This window comes from Cervus elaphus, chromosome 10 (genome assembly GCF_910594005.1).
Source record: "Cervus elaphus chromosome 10, mCerEla1.1, whole genome shotgun sequence".
Lineage (NCBI taxonomy): Eukaryota > Metazoa > Chordata > Mammalia > Artiodactyla > Cervidae > Cervus > Cervus elaphus.
Window position 1 is genome coordinate 28,657,348 of NC_057824.1, and position 23,107 is coordinate 28,680,454.

Sequence of the window (23,107 nt, forward strand, 5' to 3'; positions counted from 1 at the left end):
GTGCCTGGCGCATAAGCGCTCCATCAATGGTAATTTGCCTCAATGGGAAAGCACCAAGGAAACTGCACTTCTATGGGTCTTCAATGTCCTGTTTCACCCACTGCTATCAAATGACTTTCAGCTGAGCTTCTGCAAGCTCCTTCTCTGTATATAATGGTCAGTTTGCGATTTAATCTATGAGTTCTTAATACTGTACTAAATGCTCCCTCTCCTGGGGTTTCTCAATATTTGCTTTTACTTCTTGATGAGTGTGGTTTTGAACGGTGCCTTTCCTCAGGCAGCCAAATCCCCATCAGCTCCCAGTGCAGACAGAAAGCAGACAACCGGTGGCAGCCACTTTCTCTCACTTTGCCCACTTGGTGGGACATGAGAGCAACATGGGTGTTCTGCAGGAAAGCCCAGCCCCATCTTACCTAATGCACTTGCAGACTCTGTAAGCAAGTGCAGGCTTTGGCGTCTGAGTATTTGAGGCCCCTGGGGTCAACCTGGATGAGATTTTTAAAAATTTGGGTGGGGGGGAGGTGTGTGTGTGTCTGGAAGAAAACCAAGCTGTAACAAATGGATCATGATCAAGGCTTATCAGCAGCGCATCCTCTAGCGCAGGGGTCCCCCAACCTCCAGCATCTAATGCCTGATGCTCCGAGGTGGAGCCAATGTAATAATAATAGAAATAAAGTGCACAATAAATGTAATGTGATTGAATTGTCCTGAAACCATCCCCCTACCCTGATCCATCAAAAATTGTCTTCCATGGGGATGCCAAAAAGATTGGGGACTGCTGCTCTAGACTGGGGAAAAACACCCCCCCTTCTGCCCATGGTTTTTTAAACTGATGCTTCCAACTCCACTTGGAGCCACACATTGCCTGCCTATGAGATAGGAAATGACTTTTCAGTGGAAGCTGGATCTTTGATATTTCCAAGGCAGCATATCTCCCCGAGTCTCCTCATAACAAGAATCATCTGGGACTCATATACACAGAGTACAGTTTCTCTGAAGATTCTAAAGTAACCGGAGACGGGCCCAGGCATTATCTTTAATAAGTACCCCCCAAGGGGGTACTTCTCATTGGCTACCTTGGGAGATGCTGGTTTGGGGGAAATATAGGATGACGGGGCATAGAGAAGTGAAAATTGTGACCCCTCAGCCCCTCCCCAATGGTCCTTAAGAGGATGGCAACAGATGCGCCTCATGGCTCCCCAACCCCTATAGGATGCCCTGCAGGATCCTGTAACCCCCGATTCAACTTCGTCCGCCGCAGGACCACATACTTACAGATCTCCAACTGGGGGGGAGAGCGGAGAAGAAACTTGACGGAGAGCTCAGATCTGGTACACCTCCCAGGCAGGGGCGTCCAAATCTCCGCGCTCGCCCGGGACGCCTCTTTTTATAGACCCGGAGCTGCCCGCGGGTGGGAAAGGAGAGGCCGCCGAGGAGGGCGGGGAGGGGATGGGTCCCGCGCGGCTCCCTCCGCAGCGCCCCCTGCAGGGTTCGAAAAACGCCGCTCTGGTCCAGGCCTCGCGCTCTCCTGCCGCGACGCCCATAAAGGGGCGCACCGGAAGGGGGCCCCCGGGAAGGGCGCAGCGGGGAGAGGCGTTCGGGGCTTTCTAACCCCGGCTCTCGGACAGTCGCGGAGGCTCCGGGTCCCTAGAGAAACGGGTGGAGAGCACTCGGCGTCTCTAGGGGATGCTTGAGAATTTCTTCCTTGAGTCAGTTCCAGCCGCGCAGGCTTTAACCGCTTCTTCCGCAGGGGAGGAACTGTGGGGGTCCGAGTCGACACCTCCTCTCCCCGCTCCCCATTTTTTTCCGCCCCTACTGCCTGGAAAGGGGCTGGCTATGCTGCGAGACAGGCAGGGAAAGGGGATTTTCTGAACTTTGCAAAGTACAAGACAGGAGCCCCCAACTCTGCTGGGAATTGTGCGGAAAGGGGAAGTTTTTACTTTTCCCAACTTGGCATCGCCACTTCCACCCACAGCAAAAAAAAAAAAAAAAGACCCAATTGTTGTGACTTCAGGCACCGGGTGTACCATCGCTGGCTGTGTGACCTCAGGCAAGTCACTTCCCCTCTCTGAGCCTCGGTGTTTGAAGCTGAAGTGTGTGTGTGGTAATTATGTAATTTGCAAGGTGCATGTCAGGATCCAAAGACAATGTGGGTGCCTCCCTGCTCTTTGAAAGCGCCCTTTTCCTGCTCCTCCCCGCCCCAAGAAATTCTTGCAAATGAAGCTGCCTGAAAGCTTTCTCCCTGTCTCTGTCCCTCTCAGTACCACTCCCTTACCCCGTGTCCGCACCACCCCCTCCAGTGTGTCTGACACCGGGTCTCTCAGTCACCGTCACCGTTTGTCTGTCTTGTTCTGCCTTTCATTCTGTGTCTCCGTCACTCTGCCCATGGCTGTCTCTTACTGTCTCTCTGTCTCTGGTCCCTGTGTCTCTGGCTCCAGATCGCCCTCCCTTTCTTCCCCCATTTCTCTCCTCTCTGTCACACGCACGCACACAGGCCATAAAAGGAAGCCGCAGCGTTGGGCTGGCCCTGCGCCAGCCCGGGGACCCACGGGCAGCTGGGCGCCCCGCTCCCCGCCCGGCCGGACTCCTAGGTTCCCGGCCGGTCCTCCCACCCCGGGCGGGCGCGGCGGGCGGCGGGCGGCGGGGGGCGCTGGGCGGGAGACAACCCAAAAAGGGCAGGCGCAGGCTCCTTCCTGCAGGAATTCCCAGCGCTGCATACCAGCTCGGGGCTGCCCGCTCCCCCTGACTAAATATGGTGCCGAGCGGCCTCCCTGCGCCCCGCGGGGGTTGGGGGGGCGGCATCTGAGGGCAGTGGGGTGGGAGGGGGACCCCTCTGCTTGCGGCTGAGCCAGAAGGAGGTGGCCCCCCAAGTCCCACGTTGGTCCCAGATGCTTAAGCCAGAGGGTTTGCTGAGGGGGTTAAAGATGTTGGAAGACCCTTACCCGGCTCTGTGCTTGGTACTCGCCCCCGTCTTATCCAACAAACTTTCCTCTGACCACTAGGTCAGGTGATGGTGAGGCCTTTGCTAATGCCCCCATTTTGCAGGTGAGAAAACTGAGCCCCTGGAGGAGTGAAGTTTTGCCTGAACCCTCACTGGGTCTGAGGCCCACAGCTGCCATGATTCACTTCCCGAGGGGCATTACAGGGAAGTGCCCACAAGAATTAGCCTTGAGGCTAAAGACCCCCACTAGGGTTAGTTGGAATCTGCCAGTCCCATTTTCTAGTTGTTTGACCTGGTGCCTCAGTTTCCCTACCTGTAAAATGGGAAGAACAGCAGTCACTTCTTCACACCCCAGCTGTTTGTAAATGGTCCTTGAGAAGATCCATGTAAAATGAACATGTGTCTGTGTTAGTTGCTCAATTGTGTCCAACTCTTTGTAACCCTATGGACTGTAGCCCACCAGGCTCCTTTCCATGGAATTCTCCAGGCAAGAATACAGAGTGGGTTGCCATGCCCTCCTCTAGGGGAGCTTCCCCACCCAGGGACTGAACCCAGGTTTCCTGAAATTGCAGGCAGGTTCTTTACCGTTTGAGCCACCAGGGAAGCCCCAAATGAACATATATCCATGTAAAATGCTTCATGTTAGCTATTATTCAAAACGAACATGAAACCAAGCAGAGTTACACTTGGCCTTGAGGACCTTGTAATGATGACAGCCTATCCTGCCTGCTATTTCCTGCGGGCTGCCAGCCCCCTCTGCAGTTCTGCATCTCAGACCCTCTCTGGCCCTTCCTCATCCCTCCAACATCTTGCCTACTTTCCACCCTTAAAACACCCAGGCCCAGCTCCACACCCCACATAATGGGCCTAAGTCAGAGTCCGCAACAGCCAGCATTCAGCTGGCTGGGATGTCAGGGGTAAAGTTCTTCAGAAAGTGATGAATGGGCGGCTTCCCCATGTGCCTCGTAATGTCTACACTGTAAAAGGAGTGGAAACTGTCCCTACATTAGTACAGAGCTGATGTGGAGCAGAGAAGGGGAAGGGGGAAAAACTGAAGTTGATCATCTCCTTCCCATGCTGGAAAGATAATCCAGAGCAGGCTGTGAGAGTCCAACTCGCTGACCTCAGAGTGAAAACCGGCATGTTTCCAGAGGCATTCACATTGGTATTCCAAAGCGGTGCATCTGATTCTTTAAAGAACTTGGTAACTTTTAAGAGATTAATTATACTAAGCTATTAATAAATGAAGGCTTTATAACAGACACCGAATTGCACTACATTACCTCATCTAGTCTTTATAATAACCCTATGAGGTATATGCTTAAACATTTTTTTTTTCTCTTTTGCTGTGGAGGAACCAGGTTTGGTGAATGAAATAACCAGCCAATTTAGCTCAGCTAGCTAATGATGGAGCAGGAACTCCCACCCTGCTGTGTGGAGTCCAGCATAAGTAGAGAAGTCTGAGGGTTTGAACTCATGATCTGCTAAGCACCAACCAGGGGGCCACGGGATTGTCAGTGAACCCCTCTGAGCCTGTGTTTCTCAAAGAAAAGCAGAGATGGTCAGAATCTTTGCCTCAACATGGGGAAGGCCTTATATACAAGGCATTTCTGGTACACTCTAGAAGTCCTTAGGGACCGCATGTGTTTCACATAATAGTCATTCAATGTCTATCTAATGCAGAAGCTCAGATGTTTGACTCTTCAAAATCAGATGCCTTTGTTTTATTTCTCATGGCTCAAAAAGCCAGTTAAAGATTGAGGGGGGGAAATTACTTTCAAAAAACATAACTGTGACTGACTAAGGGCTGTCAAGTAAGTTTCCTTGGCATGGCTCCTGTGAGGTGACGTGTCCTGGGAGTTTCCATGAACTCATGGAACAAGATGGCAGCGGGGAAATTCCTCTTTTAGAGTCTTTTTTTTTTTTTTGGCAACGTGTTGGACCTCAGTTTCGATGAGGAGACGGTAGTGAGTTCTCACTCATTTTGTTCAGATTTCCAAGGAATGCATGAGAGGGTGTCGTCATCGATCTCTCTCTTTTTTTTTTAAATCAAATAGCTTTGACTTTACTACTAGATTCAAAAAGTCTGAAAGTGTGAGTGAGTCTCTCCAGCTTTTAATAACCTCAAAGACTGGGTTGATGCGTGGCTCCTGCATGTGGTCCAGCAGTCAGGTTATCCAGCTCAAGATCTGCACAGGACTCTGGATTCTCTACCTCTATCAGGAAAGGTCCGAAAAGTCTCAATAAAAATCGTCTTATGGTTTCTTACAAAAGTAAACGTGTTCTTACCATATGACCTAGCAGATCACACTCCTTGGGATTTCCTCAAATGAGTTGAAAACCTATGTCTGTCCTAAAGCCTGCACAGTTGTAGAGCAGCTTTCTTCATTAATAGCAAGTCTTGGAAGCAACTGATAAGTCCGTCTAAGCAAGTGAATGGATAAACTGTGGTGCATTCAGATGTCAGAGTATTACTCAGCACTATATAGAAATGGGCTTTCAAGTCATGAACAGAATGGGCAAAACTTAAATGAGTATTACTAAGTGAAAGAAAACAGTGTAAAAAAGCTACATACAGTATGAGTCCAACTATATAACATTCTGGAAAGGTAAAACTATGGAGACCGTAAACAGATCACTGGTGGCCAGGAGTTAAGAGGAGATAAAGGAAGGAAGAATAGACAGAGCGCAAAAGATTTTTACAGCAGTTTAGTTACTGATACTGTAATGATGGGTGGATGCATGTAGTGACATGTATGAAGTGAAGAGAAAGTTGCTCAGTCTTGTCCGACTCTTTGCAACCCCATGGACTATATATATATATAGTCCATGGAATTCTCTAGGCCAGAATACTGGAGTGGGTAGCCTTTCCCTTCTCCAAGGGATCTTCCCAACTCAGAGATCGAACCCAGGTCTCCTGCATTGCAGGAAGACTCTTTATCAGCTGAGCCACAAGGGAAACTCAGTGACATATGTACCCATAGGCTATACAACACCAAGAGTGAACCCTGACATCAGCTATGGACTTTGAGTAACAATGATATGTCAATGTAGGTTCATTGAATGTAATAAATGTACCACTTTCAGGGGATATGTTGATAACAGGGAGCCTGTGAGTGTGTACCACTTTGGGGGTATGTAAGAACTCTGTACTTCACACTCAATTCTGCTGTGAACCTAAAACTGTTTTTAAAAATTGTCTATTTTTTAAAACGTAGTTTTACCTCATTTTCATTTTTTAAAAATGAATGAGTACCACACAATCCTTGCAAAATGGCTGTTACAAAAATGCAATGCCCAGTGGCTGGGAACCACTGTCCCAAATGCCTTTAAAGGAATCTTCTCACAAGTGTTAGTCCTTCATGTACACTTGGCTTTAGGTTAAAAGAACACATCATATTTTACATAATCATACAGGCATGTGGGACATATACAAATATGTTATTGCACATAATTATAAAGCTGTTAGTTGATACTAAGCAAACATATATGCTAAGCTTAAATTTATCATCTTCAAAAGCCACCTCTGGTCCTGCTACAAGTTTTTTTTTACTGCCAAAGTTTTAAATGTTTGCTATTCCTAAATTCCTCTTCAAGTCCAATTCCCATCCTATTTTTGTGTAAGTTTTCTGCTAAAACTTCTCCTGCATGTCTAGAGGATAAGTTCTTCTAACAGCCCCATGAAAATTACTGCAATGATGTACTAATTTAGTTTATGAGTTCATGAGAAGAGTTTGATAGGTCTTCTATGTTTATCTTTTCCTTCCTTGAGTTTAAGTGTCTCAGCTCAAGAACCTATTTAAACTGCTAGAATATATGGGAATTCCCTGGTGGTCCAGCGGTTAGGACTTGGCGCTGCCACTGCCACGGCCCAGGTTCAGTCCCCGGTCGGGGAACTAAGATCCTGCAAGCCACAAGGCACAACCAAAAAAAACCCGTAACACTAAATGTGTTTTTTCAAACCACATATGGCCCCACAGATTATGACACTGTGCCCTCAGAGAATAACACCACCAGCCCCTACCACTGCCACCCGGTGAAGAGTAACTATCCCAGGGTGACATGGCTGATGCCAGTGGTCCTCAACCCTCCAACAACTAGGTTGCCGGAGATCCCCAAAGAAAGCCTAAGGAACCATCGCCAAGCCTTATTCTGGTTCCGGTGGACATCTCTTGATGACAGAAGAGTCACAGGAACGCCTTTTGCACGCCTTTTTTTTTTATTAAATGGTACACTGAAAGTATAAAAGTTGCCTAGGTACAAACAAATTACAGAATAATGCATACAGACACAATATGGACTACATGTGACAATTCTGTTTAGCTTCTATTTTTATGATTTCATATCGTATCCAAAATGACAAACTCTAGCACTTTTTCTTAATCTAGTCCTGCATGATTGCAATTCCTGAGGTAAACAGTGTCCACTGCCAACATTCCTGGGTATAAACCAAATCCTCTGAGAAAAATTTAGATAGTTACATTCCTCTATACAATACAGTGGAATTCATCATTGTAATCAGGTACTATAGATTTCATTTAAAAAATGGAAATGAGCCCTTTATAATATTTCTACATCTGTATATATAATTTTAGCTCACTAATAGGGCCTCTCAAAAATCTTTTGACTTGTAAAGTATGATTTAAGGGAATTTCTTTAATAGTTTTCAGCATTAAGATAAAAATTCTTGGTTAATCTGTAAGGATTGAACTCCTTACACCGAAAACTTGACTAGCACCAGAAATAAAGGTTTGGTAATTTCCAAAAGCAGCACAGAATCAACACCCCAAAAAGAAGGCCAATTTTGCCAGCTAGTCCTTCCTTATCACCCTCCCTATGGAAAATGTTTAAGCTAAATGTTGTCAGTGTATAGGTGCCCATGCAGTTTTGTTCTGAATATACCTTGTATCTTGTGCCAATCAGGTTCTGTCTACTATACTCATCTGCTGCTTCAGTGAAGCCAGCCTAAAGACTCCACATTATAAAAATGTCAATAAATATCAAAGCATTTTAGAGATGGCACTATAAGAAATCTTACTACTTTTCTATCCCAGGAATAAAACATGACATTTAAGAAGGCTTTCAGAGCCCATGCAAGTGAGGGTTGGCCCTTTCAGAGCTCATCTGGTAACTGCACAACTGAGGGCCACAAGGAAGATAAACAATGCCATCTTTTAAAAGGTACTTTCTGGTATTTCTCCTAAAGCCTGTCTCATCATGCTTATTCCACATTCTTCAAGTAATAAACTCTTTGTTTTACTTACAGCAAAATTAAAAGAATTATCCCCCACCCCCACCTTTTAATTAAATCTTCTAGGAGAAGCCAAAATTGTTTAAGAAAATAAAAAGTACATTGTTACCAAGTTTTAAAGTTAAATTTTAGACAGTAATTCAGATATTTAAACCTAATTATAAATGGTTATCTAAAAAATAGCTAGTTTCACGCCCCCCCACCCCAAATCAAACTTTATAGGAATTAGTTTTTTCTGGCTTTAGTGTTCTTTTAAATGTGTGTTTTTTTTTTTTAATGAATGCATTTTCCTGTAAATCCACATTATTACAGCCTGAAAGAAATTTAATTAATGTGCCATGGTGAAGAACAGAGCAGGGAACTCCCTGGAGGTACAGTGGTTAGGACTCAGCACTTTCAGCGCCAGGGCCCAGGTTCAATCCGTGGTCAGGGAACTAAGATTCCACAAGCCGCGAAGCACAGCCAAAAACAGAACAGAGCATGTGGCTAGAAATGCTTGATTTTTTTTCTTTAGAAGAATTTATAGGGTACAAAAAAAACCCCTTTCACTTCTCACAGATTTAGGGACCTTCAAAATCGTCCTAAAAACCACACATTTTCTTTCAAGTCAAATCTGGTAAACTAGACGACAGAGTTAGCTTTTATTCACAAATGCAGTAAAACATGACGGGCTAAAGGTTTTGTAGAAACTTCATGTTTTTACATAGTACAATACTAGCGATGAATTCTGGTAACATTGGGCGAATAAATAAGTTATTTAATACATACAAGTTTAAGATAAAAGATGCCCCAGTTGGAAGTGTCATCTCTTCACCGAGGGAGAAGTGTGCAGGTTTTCAGTATCAGTGCCCCTCCCCTGCTCCTTCCGCAAGTGGTCTTCTGCAAGAATACAAGCAAAGGTCAGTTCTCACCCAAGTCAAAATGGGCAGCAGGCAGACTTAACTATACATATTTTAGGATACTACATATTTCTATCATACAAGGTCTTTAGATGCCTTAGGACAGTGAAAAAAATGTTGGATTTTTTTTTTTAAAACACTATTGAAGACATGGGAAATGTTTAGTACTAGGGACTTATTAATTATCCAATTTTTTTTTTTTTTAAGTGAAAAGAGTACACCCTGGAGTAAAGTCATGGGTAAGTACTTACAAACTTACACTGTACGTAAGGATTGGAATTCACAACAAAGGACTGTGTTTTCAACTAGTATTTTGAGGGATGCCAAAGTTAACTAAAAAGAAAAAAAAAAAAACTCTTCTTCAAATAGAAATCCTCCCAGTAGCACCCTCTTGTGGCAAGAAGAAAACTTCCTACCAAACTCAGAAAACCATCCACGGAAATTGTAGGAAATAGTCTTTGGCCAAAAACAAGAGGGCAGTTTTTGTTTAGCTGTGGGAAAACTAAGCCCTTGTCACAAGTCCTGTTCCGGCACACCCAGAACCTGTGCCCCACAACGAGCGAAGCCACCGCAATGAGGAGCCTGCGCACCCACAACGAAGAGCAGCCCCTACTTGCTGCAACCAGAGAAAGCCCAGGAGCAGCAGCGAAGACCCAGCATAGCCAGAAACACACAAAGAAATCTTTAAAAAAAAAAAGTGCTTTCATGATGGCATGCTTTGGACTCATTTTCAAATAAAAGAGAGTTTAATTTTAGTGTTTTATGTTTCACCTGGATTGAGTTTATGTCAATAGAAGGTATTTAATCTGAAAAATAATTTTAATATCTTTGTAACTTTCTCAATGTTGTCAAATAAAATGTATCCTTCACACAATAAGCTGCTGTTGAGAAAGTAAATAGGATGCTTAAATATGTTACAGAAACCTTATGCAATTTGGGGTTAACAATTCTTCACCGTCCCTGTTGTGCCAAGAACATTTTTGACAAGAAAAAAAATGTGAATATCACTGTTCTCCTATTAGTGCACTCATCCTCCTTTCTGAGCCTTGCACAGAACAGGTATCCAAAGCTTTGATGACCTCAACTCTATTCTTTGATGTCTCTGGCACTTTCTACAGGGAGGAGCCAAGGTAACCCAAGGACTCTTGCATCCTCTCGAGCACTCTCCTGTTGCTGATCCCCTCCCACACAACTAAAAACACCAAGGTTACAGTTTGCTGTGCTAACAAGAGTTAATGCGTACACTATCCACTGGTGACAACTAAATACAGAAACTAGTATTATCATATATCCTTGGTAAACACGGAAAATGGTAAAGCCTTTTTGGAGGAGAATTAGATAGCATCTACCACATTTTTTAATATGCAATATTTGAACCAATTTTACTTCAAGGTATGCACGTAAGAGAAATGCTAATGCTACCCTGGAATACTGTAAAACCAAGAAATTTAAAACATACAAAAGTACATTAGCAAACAGTGATTAGTAGTAGTACCGCAGAATACTACAGACTATACAGGAATTTAAGAATGAGGTAGAAGCAGATTTACATAAATTGATAACATGTGAAAAACCAAAATGTAGGATAACATGTACAGAAACAGTGCCTATAAATAGAAATGACCCCTGAAGGACACCCACCAAGCTAACAGTGCTACCTTCTGTGAAGGAGAGGGAAATCGAGGTGTTAGGGACAGGCAAGGAGATGAGGTTAGAGGGAATTCTACATTATATCATTGATGTTTAGAGATTTACTCTTGTACCGGGTGTTTGGTTTTGCTTTTTAAGTTCCTGCCAAATAGTAGGCAATAATGGCAGTTCTTTACCAATACTTAAAAAAGTAACTAGGAAAACTTCTCATATTCTTTAAGTGGAAAAGTGCACAGGAATGGCAATCAAGGGTGCTGATTCTGCTAAAAATGACCAGCTACAGGCAGTGAGCCTCTTAGGCTTGGTTTTCTCAACTGCAAAATAAGGGATGGGAATGATTTCTTTTCCAACGTCCCATCAATTCAGAATTCTAAGATAAACAGAAGGATAACTCCTAGTAAAGGCAGAACTAACCTCCAAGAAAGCACGTTGCCTTCAGATCTCAAGAGACATGGCAAACATTTAACATGATCAATATTGCTCATGGCAATTTAAAAAAACTACAAAAGACAATCTGCACTTAGATGTTTCTTAAAAGTTTATTTCAGTCAAGACCTATTTGTTCTGATAATTAGCTGCCTGAGCTCCACCTATGACTGTCCTTAAAAAGAGAGATCATCTGTACCATAGTTGGAAATACTGAGCTATAAACTATTCAATTTAGATTATCAAATTGAGGTCTTAGTGTTTTGATAAAATCAAAACAACTGAAAGCTCATTGGAAGTTAAGTATTCTTGAAAGAAATATGAGCTGTTCTCCCAAGAATTTATTTGTGAGTAATTACATTACCACAAAGAATATTCATCCCACTCCCCACCAAAAAAGAATCCTGAAAATGCAAAGGACAACACATAAACCTGTGACTGCTCTATTTTCAGCAATCTTGACTTTTCTCAGTTTGAGAGGGAAAAAAATAGATAACTTGATAAAAAGCTCTTTCTTCAGGATGCTCAGGATCTAAGCTGCTCCAAAGAGTACAAATCTATGTGAAAATCAAGTTTTTCAATACTTCTTTATAGAAATTATATCAAAGAATTTTGTCTAGTCTTCTCTCTGCTCCTCACAAGATTGTCTTTCCAAAAACTATTTTGTTTTTTCTTGAAGATAAATAACACAGGGTAACTATATTAGATATAAGTGGAATTAAATTATGACTCAAAAACTTAGGAAAAACTACCTCAAAGATAAAAATAGATAGGAAGAAAATACACTTGCTGAAAGCTGAGTGATAAGTCTCAGAAAACTCATACCCATTTGCTTTCTTCCACTACGTTGTCTGCCAAGATTTGGGTTTGGAGGCTGGAATGAAGATCCTTTCAGAAATGTCTTTTGGTTGTCATCCTTAGTTCCATGCAAGAAATGAGCTAAAATCCCATATAAAAGAGGTCTATAGCAGGAAGAAAATAAAAATCAATTAAATTTGCATAAACAGGAAAAACTTTAAAATATCTATTCTGTAAAAGGTAGTCTCTGACACCAAAATAGCCAAATAATTCACCAGACTTAAAAGAAAAAAGTTGCATGGTTATTACCTAAATTGCAAACTGTTCATGTGTTTTGAAATTTAAATGTACAATTTGACTGTATAATTTTAAAATCCATAGGAAACATGTTAACAAGTTAAATTTCATCTAAACTGAAAAGCAAATTCAATCAATGCACAGGAATCAGCTTTTTTTTTTCTTTTTTAACTCCAAGTCCAGTATAAGATTTCTCACTACCTGACACTCTCTGATACAATACACACTTATTGGACTCATAAATCCTTGTCTGGGTTTAAATCCTGGCCCTGCCACTTGACAGGATTCAAGATTCAGCAAGATTTTTAATATCCCCAGCCTTATAAATGTTTCTTCCTCTATAAATGAGGGTAAGTAGTGTCTCTACTCATAGGGCAGTCATGGACCAAATATGTCAATAAATGTCAAGTGTTTAGAACAGTGCCTGGCATGTATTAAATGGTACGCAAATGTAAGCCATATAGGTGTCAGGTGAGAACTAAAATTTTAAAAACTACTTTACAGTTTACAAAAACATTCTTTCCTTTCTTTATTTTATCCTCATCTTGTGATGTCATAATCATCATCTCCAAGTTATATAAATGGGAAAACCACAGCTCACAGAGGATTTGCGAGAGGACTGCTTGGATAGTAAGCAAACTTGACACTTGAACCCCAAGTCCTGTATTTTTCCCTAGGAGTGTGCTGCCTGATGCCCCTGCACCAACGGGAAGCTGCTCTGATGACAATAAAGAGAGGTTTTCTCTTGTTTCCAATCTCACAGTTAGAAAGTATCAACTTAATGGATTGTCTTTTTGAGATTTTTATCTACTTACTAGCAGGTGTGATAGTTTAATAATATCCTTTCTCTTCAAAAGGCAGGAGCCTTACTCTCTTGAGTGTGAGCTGAACTCACTTTTTCTAGAACTAAGTCAGGCACTGAGGGACAGCACTCCCAGCTTCAGAGACCAGGTCATCAACAGCACTGTGGCATCCCCCCGCTTTCTCTCTCCGTCACTCTGGGGAAGTCAGCTGCCACTCAAGCTGTTCTATGGAAAGGTACGTAATAGTTAAGAACTGAGGCCTCCAACAAACAGCCATGTGAGTGAGCCACATGGAAATGGATCCTCCAACCCCAGCCAGGACTTGAGATGACTGCCCCCCGGCCAACATCTTAACTGCAACCTCACGACTGAGGCTAAGCCACAGAAGTCCCTCTCAGATTCCTCACCACAGATAATAAATGTCTGCTATATTAAACCACCAAATTCTGGGGTAATCTATTATACAGCAACAAATAACTAATTGCACACAAAAGCAATGTTTCCATTCCACAAGGAAACCAAGAGAATGGGTTTCTCTATTTAATAAGATGCCTCAGCTCTTATAAAAACAGGATCCACGAATATAAAATAGGTCTCTTGGTCAACTTTAAACCATTGTTTCCCCAAATGTTAACTGATCAAAGGGGATTTTTAAATTTAAAAAAAAAAAATTCTATTTGCTAAATTTACAATAAAATCTATTTAAGATTTAGATATTTTTAAATGTTATGAGAAAACATATAACCAGTTCATTTAACCTGCAACTTCAATATCAGGTTTCTTTTTTAAAAAATCCAGAGTTAAAAATAGTGATAATTGTTTTTAAAGTACAGCTTCACAATGCCTTATCTGCAATTTTGAAAAACAGAAACTCTAAAAACTAATTTTCTTCATAAATTTGGCACAAACTCACTTGGTGTCATGGCTTGACCTAATATAAGGTCATTAAATACTTTACCCTATATTTCGTGAAATTTTTTAAACTTTTACTGAAAAATATTAATATTAAATAATTAATTGTTGTACTTTTAATTATAATAATTATATTATAAAATAATTGTTATAATTATTAATTATATTAATATTAAATATTAAATAAAAATATTTACTGAACGTTGAGTGCTACTGCAGACTTCCACTGGCACCTACACCTAATGCTTGGTATATGGACTTCATTACTTTTTAAAATCTAAAATCTTCTCAGTGGAAATGCTTCAAACAAAGCAATAAGTGTCTTTCAGAAGGCAAACTGTTGGCAGCATGACACACGAGTCAGAAAAGAGCATGACTGGAGAGAAACGGGAAAGGGGCCTCCTGAACTGCCCGGTGCAGGGCGTAAGGACAGACAGGCACAACCACACGGGCAGAACTGATGAAACTCGCAGTGCCTGGCGGAGGAGTGAGAACGAGCCAGAAGTACCCGTGAGCTCTGAGATAAGGAAGGACCTGAACGGCTCTATGAGGAAGCTACAAGCGGGGGTTGAAGAGGTGAAAATAACGGACTTGATTTTTAGACACACCAAGTTTGAGATACCAGCAGAAATGTGTGCCCGCAGTTCATGAGATCTGTCAGATTTACGGCACAGTCACCAGTGTGGCGGCAGCGCTAAGGACTCAAGAATACTTAGTAAGAAAAGTGGGCAGAGGGACAAAAAGAAAAGAAAGTTAAGGACAAATCTTGGGGGAGAGTGCCCACAATTTAAAAGAACCTTCCTACAGGAGTTGGTGAAGAAACTGAGATGACCATTAGCTAGTCAGTCAGTTAGTTCAGTCACCATTCAGATGACCATTAGGGAGATAGAAAAACCAAGACAGTCAAGGGTCATAAAAGACAAGTGACAAGTGTTTTAAGGAAGAGCTGTTAATATTACAAAACACTGCAGAAATTCAAGTAAAACTAAGCTTCTCAAATTGGAAATAGGTATATTCCCGCTCTCAGTGCTGGGGGCTTGATACAAAGTGGCGGTTAAAGGTAGCCTATGATCCCAGAAGATTCATTTTACACAAAGATTGGAGGGAGAGTTCAACTTTATTGGCATGTCATTTTAAACGTTTTTATGGTAAAACAATTACATCACGAAGTAGAATGAAAACATTCAATAAACTTCTAGAATGAGAAACATAAGATTTCAAAGAAATTTCTTGCTAGGGAGAGACTACTTTGAGCTATATTCCCAGGTTTCCTAGGTATAATTTTTTCTGCCATTCAGGGATCCTCTAGAAAAAGTTTAGGAAACATTAAAGTAGAAAAAGAACTGAGAACCTATTAGACAGTGGTCACTCTTTCTCAAGAGCATAGTTTCAGTATAAATGATGAGGAGAGAATTTCAAATGTAGAGAAGGCAAAACATTTCAGTATAAATGATGAGGAGAAAATTTTAAATGTACAGAAGGCAAAAAATGTAGCTAACAAAATGAAAACAGAGGGTTGATTTTCACTAACTTCAGTAGTAAAAATAGGTTTTTGGGGGAAAGGGGAGAATTAAGTACATTCCTAAGCTGACGTAAAGGAAGCAGAAGACGAAGATTAAATATGAAGCAGAAAACAATTGACAGAGCAAAGCCTCAGATGAAAAACAAAAGGATGGATCAAGAAGCCAAGAGACACGACCCCCCAGAATGAAGCAGGGGTACTTCATCCTCCGAAACCACAGGCATCCTAGCACTCACTGCTGGACCCCTGGGTGCGGTACAGTGCCAGACACACACTGGACCCAAATAAACACCTGATGGATTAAATTGAAATAAAAGCACCACTATACAATTATGACCCCAGTACAATAATATCTGAAAACTTATTTTTTTTAAAAAAAAACTTCTTACATTGTATTATCCTTTGAATCTTCAAATGCATTTAGTTCATGGATGAGAAACTGTCTGTCCAGTGGAACTACAGGTTGACCAGATTCTGGGGGGAAAATCACAAAACACTGAGGCTTTATTAATCTAAAAAGTAAATAGGATTTTTATAAAAACCACACTTAAGAGGCATACACATTTTTCAGATTTTAGAAGAATGATGATGGCACACACCAAGACAGATGCAACTATGATTTTATGACTTTCAAAATACCTACTTTGTTAAATGCATATCTTTAATATAAAGTCAGTTTTTAAATCCCCCAATTTTGAGTTGGGAAATTACTGTTTCTATATACTAGACTTGAGAAGTCCTATTTTCTAAGAAGCCTACAAATTAAATACATGACAGCGCTGATATCCATTTGTTGGCAATAAATCTAAAAGTAAAATGAACACTAAATATGAAGTGCTGGCAAGGATTCAGGGCAACTGGGAGAACTTTGCTGGCAGGAGAACAAAATGGTGCATTTACTCACAAAGGTAAGCAAATACTTACCATATACAACCCAGCAAAGCCACTCTTAGCTCTTTCCCCAAAAGAAGTGAAAACAACGTTCAGACAAGCCTCCTTAAGTGAATGTTAATGGCAGCTGCATTCTTAAATGCCAAAAACTAGAAATAACCCGAATGTCCATCAACTGATAACAGATACATCAACACAGCCATACAATGGAATGCTATTTAGGGGGGAAAACAACAGCATAGTCTCAAATGCGTTATGCTGAGTGAAAGGAAGCAGATTCAAAATGCTACACCCTGTACAGTTTCACTTATGCAACATTCTGGAAAAGGCAAATGACCAGGTACAGAAAATAACAGATCAGACGTTGACAGGAGTTGAGAGTAGGCAAAGAAGTTGTCTACAAAAGGGCACAGGAGTTTTTTTGAGGTGATAGACATTTCTATATTGTGACTGTGGCGGTAGCCACACAACTGTGTGAATCTGGCAAAATCCACAGAACTAAATACTAAAAATGGTAAAGTATCTTTATGCTAAGTACATCTCAATTTTTTAAAAGTCAAGACCCTGTAGAAACTTGAATACTGTCACTGTATTTCATTCTAGGTAAGCACAAGTCCAGTACATCTAGTTGATGATATTTTCATATTCTTCTTTTCTGAGTAGTAACATTATACAGCCATCTATAACAAACTGAGGGAAGTGAAGATACTGACACTGATGATCCTTAAACCAATAAAAATCATCAGTCTTTATTCAGTTAAGGTATATACTTAACATTAAATAAAAGACCTAGAATATTAACAAAAGATCTATCCAATGGAAAGTTCCAGCATCACAATAAGGAATCCATTCTTTCAAAATCTACTTCATGATCTCTTTTCTTTGATGAGGCATATCTCCAAGGCACCAAATAGTCTTAAAGCATATGTTAAACGTTGGACAAGGGAATCAAGTAATGTACAAGTAGGGTGCTTTGATCGTCTTCCCAACCTCATCTCCCCCAGCCTAGGGGCAATACCAATCCTGACTATTGTCCACATTCTTCTAGTTCTTTTGCTTTCTTTCTTAAGAAATAAAATTTAACAGATAAAGTAAATTTCACTTTAATTGTTGACCCCCTTCCGCCAGTACCATTTCTCTCCCTCTCATCACTAGAATGAGCTTTGAGTTTACCTTCCTCATCATTTTCTTTTTTAAATTTTAGTTGATTCACAATATTATTTTAGTGTGAGGTGTACAACATAGTGATTTGAAATTTCTATAGATTATCTAGTCCTTTTTAAATATAATGCTTTTACATATATCTGAATACATGCCTAATCAATACATGGGAGCAATACTTTGAGGCTTTATCTTCAATGTTTTATATTTTTTAATAAAGAATATATATATTAAGTCTGTGTGTATTTTTAAGCCATATACATAGGAAAAAGACTGACAGCACATAGGGCAAAATGTAAATAACTGTTTATTCTCAGAATCAGAAATTATGACTTTCAAAGTATGCACCTAGGTTAAGTCTTTAGTCATTTTCTCCTACAGTCCAATAAACATCATGAGAACTTGTTCAAGCTATGATATGAAAAGAACCCATGGGATTTTTATGTCCCAGTCATGTCCCAGATGACACCGTTTGGTAATGGAATTAGATTTCTAGGCTAAACACTTTCTGAGAACTGGGGGAAGGGAAAAGGCAGATTTCACCTCAGGTGATTAACAATAAATAACCTCTTACCTGCTATGAGGACCGACGCTGTATACTTGTATTTGTTGAATTCCAAATACTCCCGAATTAGTTCATTAATTAGAAAGTTTTCATGAGACAATGATGGCCGAGGTTCACTTTCATCATCAAGGGCATTGAAAACTTCCGCACGAATCCTTGCTTTTAAATGCCCTAATACTCCTCTTTTTTCCAAAGTGTCCTTTAAAACTGTTAAATATAAAGTATTAATGTTTCAGTTATAGAATAAATTTTTGCCATTCTTAGGCAAACTTTAAAACAAAATGTTTAAAATATCACACCCTTTCAATCTATACGACAAACTGAACAATCATCACATTAGCTACCACAAGCCGTATTTGCAATAAAAAATAAAGTTCCCAAATTGCAATGATTTACTACTTTAATTTAGTTAACCAAATGTTAAGTTTATCCTCCCAACAGCGTCACTGTAAGAGGCTACAGACTGATACACAAGTTTAGTGAAGAGAAAAAGGGGGAAGAATTATACTCAGCTAACTAGGACCTGAACTTGTCTCCCAGAGTCTCCTATCTTTTCAAGAGTTGTGTCCAACTCTTTTGCGATCCCATGGACTATAGCCTGCCAGGCTCCTGTGTCCATGGAATTTCCCTGGCAAGGATACTGGAGTGGGTTGCCAGTTCCTTCTCTAGAAGACCTTCCCAACCCAGGGATGCAACCCACATTTCCTGCACTGCAGGTGGATTCTCTACCACTGAGCCACCTGGAAAGCCCAAGAGACAGGTTCAATCTTTCACTAAAAATCTCTGGTCTAGAAAGTATATAACTGAAAATAACAAGTACACTCCAAAAAGGATTATGTTGTGTCTTTTGTATAAAACTGATACCTGGAACCCTTGGGAAATGGCCCATTCTGAACAAAAGAGATGAGCTTTTGTTCTGGGGTTTTGTTTGTTTTTTAAAGATAACTATTAGTTAACTCCTTAAAACTCTAAGATTAGGGGCTTCCTTGTGGCTCAGTAGTGAACTTGTCTGCCAATGCAGGAGACATGGATTCCACCCCTGATCTAGGAAGGGATGCCGCAGAGCAACTAAGCACGTGTGCCCAAGCTACTGAGCCTGTGAGCCCAGGAGCCGCAACTAGCGTGCCCACATGCCAAAACTACTGAAGCCTGCAAGCCCTAGAGCCTGTGCCTCCACAAGAGAAGCCACCGCAGTGAGAAGCCTGTGCACCACATCTGGAGAGCAGCCCCCTTCTCACACAACTAGAGAAAAGCCCCTGCAGCAACAGACTCAGCACAGTCAAAAATGAATAAATAAATCTTAAAAAAAAAAAAAAGTAACATTTTTAAATTGAAGCCTAGTTAGAAATCTAACATGTAGCCTCATCAATGCCATCTTAAGGAATCTGGGATATATACGCTGAATGTAATCTAACATCTTGATGAGCAAGGGTCACTACTACAAATATCAGTAGTTATGATAATGCGATTTTAGCTATAAATAATAACATGGATAGGGTTAAATTGGCATCATCCCTTACAGTTGTCTAAAAACTTTTTCCCCCTATGTGGTCCCTAACAGCTAAATCACAACTCCAGAGAAGCAACACATTTCACCCATAGTGCCTAGAACAGAGTAAGAGCTCAATAAATGCTGCCTAAAGGCTTTATAATATTGTGCTGTATACTTGTGCTCAGTCGCTCAGCCGTGTCTGACTCTCTGCAACTCTACGGACTGAAGCCTGCCAGGCTCCTCTATGCATGGGATTTCCCAGGCAAGAATACTATAGTGGTTTGCCATTTCCTTCTCCAGGGGATCTTCCTAACCCAGGGACTGAACCGGAATCTCCTGCATTGGCAGGTGGGTTCTTTACTACTGAGTCACCAGGGAAACCCCATGCTGTATACTACTGGTGTAATAAATATAGTTTAATACTGTACTGTGCTATAAATAAGTACACCACAATAATGACAATTCATAAAGGGAGCCCAGGGACTGTATTCATGTAGGCATGGACATGAAACTTTTTTAAAGCTTTGATAAACAATAAAAATCTGGGTCATATAATTAAAAGGATAAATCTAGACTAGACTTTAACCTTCCTTGCTCTTTACATTTAGATCAGCTCCTCAACCTTTTTTTGCAGGGAGGTTAAAAGTAGTTATCACCCAATCAGTGTACAGGCCCATGAAGGGAAGGGAAAGTACAGCTTTATTATGTTGGAATCATTACTAAACCCCTGTTCTCTAATTCCATCTTTGGAAATTAAACAGAGATTCCCCCCTATACATATCCAATTACTCTGTATATCATACAGCATAGCCTCAAATTCAGCAGAGAAATGAGAATTAAGAAGCTGGACTTCCCTGGTGGTCCAGTGGTTAAGAGTCTGCCTGCCACCACAGGAAACACAGGTTTGACCCCTGGGGCAGGAATATTCCACATGCCACGTGGCAACTAAGCCCATGTGCCACAACTACTGAGTCTGCTCTAGATTCCATGCTCCGCAACTAGAGAAGCCTCCGAAAGGAGAAGCCAGCACACCACAACTAGACACGCTCACTGCAACTTGAGAAAGCCCGCACACAGCAGTGAAGACCCAGAGCAGCCAAAAACAAAAAAAAAAATACAGAAAAAGAAGAATTTGGAGTTAGGAACCTTGCATGTCATCACCACCTCAGGGCTAGATCACTAACTCTTGCCTCACTTGCCTTCTCCAACATGAGCTCTATGTTTCAGAGGCAGAACCAAGTAAGGCAGGAAAATGTGAAGTGAAAATGCTTTAAAAAGGTGAAAGCCCAAGTAATATAAATGATTGGCAAACATTTTCATTAGATTTCTCTTGAACACTAGGCACATTCAGAGCTGAGGAATGCAGAAAACACCTAAAGGGCTCCCTATATCTGTGTAATACATCCCTAATCTCCATGCCATTCTGACCGTCACTCTGACCTTCACACTACTATCATGTTTATTAAAACACTGCACCATGACAATTTCTTCAGATAGAGCTTCTTAACCTGGTTTATATCCTCGGAGTGAAAGTGGTGAAAGTGAAAGTTGCTCAGTCATGTGGGGCTCTTTGCTACCCCATGGACTATATAATCTTTTACCAAAATTGTAAAATATTAAACAATAGGAAACACAGTGTGCTGTGTGCTAAGTCACTTCAGTCATACTGGACTCTCTATGAACCGTAGCCTGCAGACTCCTTTCTCCATGGCATTTTCCAGGCAAGAACACTGGAGTGGGTTGCCATGCTCTCCTCCAGGGGATCTTCCTGACCCAGGGATCAAACCTGAATCTCTTTCCTGAATTGGCAGCAGGTTCTTTACTAGTTGTAAATCCTTGGAAGTAGCATGCAACATTACAGGTGATGTGTGTTTCCTGGGGAGAGGGTACACCAACTCATGTCGAGTCTGTGCTTGTGGATAGAGGTGTGCCTCTTTTTTTTGGCCCCACTGTGTGATCTGAGTTCCCTGACCAGGGATAGAACCTGTGCCGGCTGCACGGTGTGTGTATGGCGGCGGGTAGAGGGGTGGTGTCACTGCACCTTTAGGGAAATCCTAAAGGTATGCCTTTTTAATGACTGCTCACCAGCCTGAGGCCACAAATATACATTTATATCAATAGTTACTGAATCATACTCTTAAATCATTTTCTCCAACAAATCTCTAGGAATCATTGATTTAGAGCCTAAATTTCCCGAAAACTGGAACTGGTCTTACTAGCAGATACTGAGTATCACTCAGTAACGAAAATCTGCAGACCTTGTGCAGCATCTCCCAAGTTCTTACTCTCTGCCTTTTTCTAGCTAAATTACTTTGGGTGAGCTGTTTCACCTCTCAGCGCCTCAATTTCCTAATCTCTGAAATGGGCATTAAGTTGTTATACGGAATCAATTAGATAACACAAGGGTTGGGTAGTGCCTGACAGAAGGCTCGATCACTAATAACCATAATTACTATTACTTGTCTGGACATCTGCGTCAAAACTAACGGTATACAAATGTTCTCAGCTTAAAAGACTCGACTCTGTGGAAGTTTTCTTAAAAACACAGGAGAATATGGTCAGGCCAGACACCTTTCTACCTACAGTTTTTCCCCATGGAAAACGGTGACCCACCTCACGGCTGGATGTACGTATTCAGGGAGATAGCCAAGGAAACGGTTTACGTTTGGGCCGAACACCAACAGTGGTTGTTTCGGTATTGCAATCAGCAGTCCGGAGGAAAAGGCCAGGTCCAAGGCCTCGCCCCCGGCAGGATCCAGAAAGATGAGCCTGAGCCGCAAGGTGCAGGACTTCAGACCTCTCAGGTACCCGCGGATCCCGGGGCTCCTCCTCCAGTTTAAAGTCGGTTTAAAAACAGCCCCCATGCAACCACATCCCTACCCCCTAGAGCCCCGAGTTGCAGCCACCACACCCGCCGGATGCTCCGCAGGCCCTGACGCCGCAGAACGACCCTGGAACAGGCTGACTTTAGTGTTCCGCGGGCCCTCCTTTCGCCTCATCCTTTTCACAGACTGAAGGCCGACACATTTCACCAGGTAGACCTCCCAGTCGCACTCACCGGCCTTCAACTCGGCGACAGTCGCCATTTTTCAACGGCCGCCGGGGGCGCGCCTCGCCTGTGCGCACGCGCACTTCCGTCCGCGCCGTGGTCTGTAGCCAATAGGGGCGCCGCTCTGGCCGTGCCTAGTCCCGCCTCTCTCCATTTATGCTCTCCGTGGTTGGATCGGTGGTGAAGATCCAGAGAGACCCCACCAATCAGCGAGGCAGGAGCTCTAGGCGGGCGCTGAGGGAGTAGGAAGGGGAAGTTGGAGTTGAGGCCGGTAGGAACCGTTACTACGAACGCCGCTGCACCTTAGGGCTTAATAGGCTGCTAAACCCTTCGTATCTGCCCTCTGCTCGTCTCTGCAGCCTCAAGCACTAGTTGTTAATAGTTACCATGTATTAAACTTTAGCATGCGTGGGAATCACCTAGAAGTTTTCTTAAAATGGATTGCTGGAC

General features: G+C 41.9%; 2 protein-coding genes and 1 non-coding gene across 8 annotated transcripts in view; all 3 read right to left on the bottom strand.

The window, feature by feature from the left end:
• MYH11 (myosin heavy chain 11) overlaps positions 1-2,293 on the bottom strand; it is a 125,449-nt gene extending 123,156 nt beyond the window's left edge. For 4 of the 5 annotated variants that reach the window (XM_043914393.1, XM_043914391.1, XM_043914395.1 and 1 more), the window contains exon 1: positions 1,276-1,432. The gene's annotated coding sequence lies outside the window, so the exon portion shown is untranslated. Of the gene's footprint in view, positions 1-1,275; positions 1,433-2,275 lie in introns of those variants that run through there. The other variant, XM_043914392.1, reaches the window with a different exon arrangement.
• A 2,587-nt stretch (positions 2,294-4,880) lies between these two features.
• LOC122702346 lies at positions 4,881-4,972 on the bottom strand. The gene has a single exon (XR_006343216.1). It is a non-coding gene; the product is annotated as a small nucleolar RNA SNORD116 (small nucleolar RNA).
• Positions 4,973-7,141: 2,169 nt separating this feature from the next.
• Positions 7,142-22,805, bottom strand: CEP20 (centrosomal protein 20). 2 transcript variants are annotated; one of them, XM_043914402.1, is made up of 5 exons: positions 22,667-22,805; positions 18,126-18,323; positions 15,889-15,973; positions 11,993-12,129; positions 7,142-9,068 (listed from the first exon to the last, which is right to left on the bottom strand). In XM_043914402.1, the coding sequence occupies exons 1-5, from the start codon at positions 22,692-22,694 to the stop codon at positions 8,995-8,997; spliced, it is 522 nt and encodes a 173-aa protein (XP_043770337.1). In that variant the 5' UTR covers positions 22,695-22,805; the 3' UTR covers positions 7,142-8,994. The 2 variants fall into 2 exon arrangements, with proteins under 2 accessions (XP_043770337.1, XP_043770336.1); XM_043914401.1 differs by having other exon boundaries at positions 7,142-9,071.
• Positions 22,806-23,107: the final 302 nt, after the last annotated feature.